The sequence below is a fragment of the Mytilus trossulus genome, chromosome 8 (assembly GCF_036588685.1).
Source record: "Mytilus trossulus isolate FHL-02 chromosome 8, PNRI_Mtr1.1.1.hap1, whole genome shotgun sequence".
NCBI lineage: Eukaryota > Metazoa > Mollusca > Bivalvia > Mytilida > Mytilidae > Mytilus > Mytilus trossulus.
The window spans coordinates 34027020-34031216 of record NC_086380.1 but is presented as its reverse complement, the minus strand read 5'-3'; the positions used below and the strand labels follow the sequence as shown (position 1 = coordinate 34031216).

The following is a 4197-nucleotide window of genomic DNA, read 5'->3' as shown; positions in this document are numbered from 1 at the left end:
ATTTAAGAATTCTGAGAGGCATTTTGTATTCCCGACGTAAAGTAAATGTTTAATGGCCTCCGTCAAATTCGTTTACAAATGGTGTAAAATAAGGATCATTAACATGCTGATTATTTGACTTTGGTATTTGGATTTGATTAAATCATTACTGTATAGTATATTTTCAAAATGGTTCTAATAAGTTTTAAAAGTTGCTATGTTACATCACTACCTTCAGCCAAAGCAATTCAAATGATCACCTGATATTTCTTCCACCACAGGGTTACAATGTACACGTGATTGTACTTCCGTTATCATAACATGTCAACGAATTTCGTCTTCAGAGGAAATGTACTTATAAGTAATTGACTGATTTTTAACATGTCAAAATTCTGTTCCACTTTTTGGTTGGAAAAAGGTTTATGTAACATATAGAAGTGTCAGGATAAAAACAAATATATATGATGAAATCATAATCTTTCAGTCAGTTTAATTGAAGTCTGGAGCTGGCATGTCAGTTAACTGCTAGTAGTCTGTTGTTATTTATGTATTATTATCATTTTGTTTATTTTCTTTGGTTACATCTTCTGACATCAGACTCGGACTTCTCTTGAACTGAATTTTAATGTGCGTATTGTTATGCGTTTACTATTCTACATTGGTTAGAGGTATAGGGGGAGGGTTGAGATCTCACAAACATGTTTAACCCCGCCGCATTTTTGCGCCTGTCCCAAGTCAGGAGCCTCTGGCCTTCGTTAGTCTTGTATTATTTTAATTTTAGTTTCTTGGGTACAATTTGGAAATTAGTATGGCGTTCATTATCACTGAACTAGTATATATTTGTTTAGGGGCCAGCTGAAGGACGCCTCCGGGTGCGAGAATTTCTCGCTACATTGAAGACCTGTTGGTGACCTTCTGCTGTTGTTTTTTCATTTGGTCGGGTTGTTGTCTCTTTGACACATTCCCCATTTCCATTCTCAATTTTATGTGAACCTTCAGTCTAACTGTTAACAGTATGAACGGTATCAATGCTTCCTCACCAGATGCACATTTACAAGATAAATATATTTTTAAAGGTACTTGTTGCTAAACTATTTGAATATTAAAAGACTTATAGATAATGAAGTATAGGCATTGCAGTTTTATAATTAATGATTTCTTATTGTTTGCCTAATTACTTTGAATAATACCCATGTTTGCCTCCTTGTTTTGACTCTTCCTTTAATGGCAGCTGAAATTCCTTGTACTGTCAAGTTCTCTAATTTCGATAATTTACGAATAGTTGTAAATAATGTTCTAACTTGTTTACGTCCAGTACAATGGTCAATTAATTTAGCATTTTTTGACAGTTGAAACATTTCTTGATTATCAAGACCTATACATGACCACTTATGAAGTAAAATGCATTTCCAAAGGTCTTTTAAATTCAAATCAAACACCAAAAACAAAATGATCCCGGATCAGTTTATAAACTTAGAATACGGTTAAAGTAAAGCAAGCCAGTGCTATGTAAATGGACAAATTGGCTCTTAGGCATATTTTTTTCTCTCCTGAAACACGATGCATTATTGTATTCTCTCGCGATACTACGAACTGTTATGTCTATTGCTTTTCATTTTGAATATGTATACCCCTTTAATTCTACGTGTTTAGGGAAAAACGCATCCTCCATTTGCCATTTACGATGTCTAGAGGACATATTTATAGTGATCTAACATACATTAGTTTGTTTCGAATCTATACAACATTAAAGTTCAGGAAAACAATCAGATGTTTAAACACGGTTGCTTTTTTTTTATCATTTTATATGTATATACACATACGTTAGATCGTATATAAAAAATATATATGTGTAATGTGTATGATTGAATTTATGTAAATATGTTTGTATGCGCGTGTGTTCCTGTTCTCTTTCAGTGCTTGATTTTACTGTAATTTAGTTTTATATTATAGATTGAAAAGAAAAACTACATGACATGATGGCATTGAATAAGAAAGGATGGGCGAGACCTATAACAATTGCCATAGTAGCAATAGTAGTAACCATTTTGGTACTCAATGTTATGTCAATTAAATCGGAATCTACTCTATCCAATAACAAACTGGAGGCTCCTTCCAATGATAACGAAAGCATCGACAAATTTGTCTTTGCCAGAAATCATCTGTCATATAAACTGAACATTGCTAGGAGAGAAATTGGGAAATTGGAGTGTGAGGTAAATATTTTATAGCTGTTAAAGACAGATAATATTTGCTACAACTGTCAATTCAATTGTATATGCGGGAATAGCATGCGACATTCAAGTCCTGGTATGGCAATTATAATTGTTAACAAAAGTCTAACCTTTTGACATGTCACTATTTTAGTGTGATATACAAACATAACTATCTTTCTGTCTGTTCAAAGTAAAAAAAACCCACAATTTAACCAAAACAAATCAAACGCATGGAAACATGGGCGACGCAAAGCTTTACAAATGGAAACAAGAAGTCATGACAAACAATTAAAAATCACAATATATATGCATCTAGTACGCATCATTTTCCGGGAGTAAAATTCCTATTCTTAATCAAAATAAAACTATTTGACTACTGCAATTAAATTCAGCCTTTGTAATGTGTATAATAATAATATTCTAATATATATGTTGTCTTACATATTTGATATTGTTTTAAATATTTAGGGGAAAACAGAATTTAAGAATATGAGTAACACGGATACAGTAGATTAAGAAGAACAACAGTTTTACTAATTTCTAATAAAAGATTACTTCGTTCGTTTATTTTAGATGTCAAAAGGGAAAAAAATAACAAGTAACCATGGAGGGTGGTGCAAAGATGCTAGCACTGAAACCGGTGGCCAACATCTTACAGACAAACCATTTATTCCGCTCCTGTCCTCTTTTCTCAAAGATAAAACAGTGGGGAGTTTCGGAGATGGTCCTGGAGCATACAAACGTGAAATCACGAAACTACAAGAAGTTCGTTTGTATGACGCTTATGACGGTGCCCCATATTCGGAGGAAAACAGTAAAGGCACTGTTAAGTTTCTCGATTTAACAATACCTCAGTATGGAATTCCTGTTTATGATTGGATTATTTCGTTAGAAGTGGCAGAACATATTCCACAGGAATTTGAGGCAGTTTATTTAGACAATATCTTTCGACATGCAAAAGAGGGAATTATTTTAAGCTGGGCAGTACCAGGTCAAGGTGGACTACAACATGTTAATAATAAACCATTAGAATATGTCATACAGGTAATGGAGAAAAATGGTTTCGTCAGAAACGATAATTTATCAAAGAAGTTGCAAAAGGCAGCCACATTTCCATGGCTTAAAAGAAATATCAATGTATATCTTAGGACAAATTATAGTACCTTTGATTCTGAGAAAAGACTTGTGCAGTGGTTTAGTTGAAAACAACATTGTCTTTGATACCTCAGACTTATTTTTATATTTCAATTGATGCCAATACTTTGAAAAACTTAAATGATGTCCTTTATCTTTACACCTCATCAAATTTCATATCGATGACCAACACTTGCACAATTTGAGATTTCCCCAATCTTTTCAGTAATTTACCAACTTTACTTGCATACTAGATACACATTTCCCAACTTATTCGATATCCTAGAGGTGGCGGCTGCTACTCAGACTTTATAAATCGAGAGTTGATGAACCATAGTAAGTCAAAGAATGTCTAGTCATTTTTCTAAAAAAGTTAATCAACAGATACATAGACCTTGTTGATAAATATAAATTTTAAAAATAATACTGGATGGTTTTGAAGTATAGATTCTAGGTACTTACGTTGTTTGTCATCTTTATCATGTGTAAAAGTGTTCTTTCTTTTTCTAGTCTTCACAATTTGTCCATCCTTTTGTCTTTGTCTATATTCATACATCCTGTCATTGTTTTATTGTGTTATGTTTTGTATTCTTGTTTTTTCCTTTTTTGCTTATTTAATTTGTCTATATACATGTAGTGTTTTAATTACATATTTTGTTGTTGAAATAGTTGGTATTTTTTATATTGATTAAGATTAGAATACAATAAAATTGAGAATGAAAATAGGGAATGTGTCAAAGAGACAACAACCCGACCATAGAAAAAACAACAACAGAAGGTCACCAACAGGTCTTCAATGTAGCGAAAGATTCCCGCACCCGGAGGCGTCCTTCAGCTGGCCCCTATACATATGTATACTAGTTAAGTG

At 32.9% G+C, this 4197-nt stretch overlaps 1 protein-coding gene across 1 annotated transcript; it reads left to right on the top strand.

The window, feature by feature from the left end:
* Positions 1 to 1936: 1936 nt before the first annotated feature.
* Positions 1937 to 3871, top strand: LOC134681846 (uncharacterized). The gene is made up of 2 exons (XM_063541488.1): positions 1937 to 2195; positions 2769 to 3871. Exons 1-2 carry the CDS (start codon positions 1956 to 1958, stop codon positions 3396 to 3398), a joined length of 870 nt encoding a protein of 289 aa, XP_063397558.1. The 5' UTR covers positions 1937 to 1955; the 3' UTR covers positions 3399 to 3871.
* Positions 3872 to 4197: the final 326 nt, after the last annotated feature.

Bases quoted from the DNA above. Each gene is read 5' to 3' on its own strand.
- LOC134681846 (XM_063541488.1), top strand. From the start codon at position 1,956: ATGATGGCATTGAATAAGAAAGGATGGGCGAGACCTATAACAATTGCC. The intron at 2,196-2,768 runs GTAAATATTTTA...CGTTTATTTTAG, and splicing joins TTGGGAAATTGGAGTGTGAG to ATGTCAAAAGGGAAAAAAAT.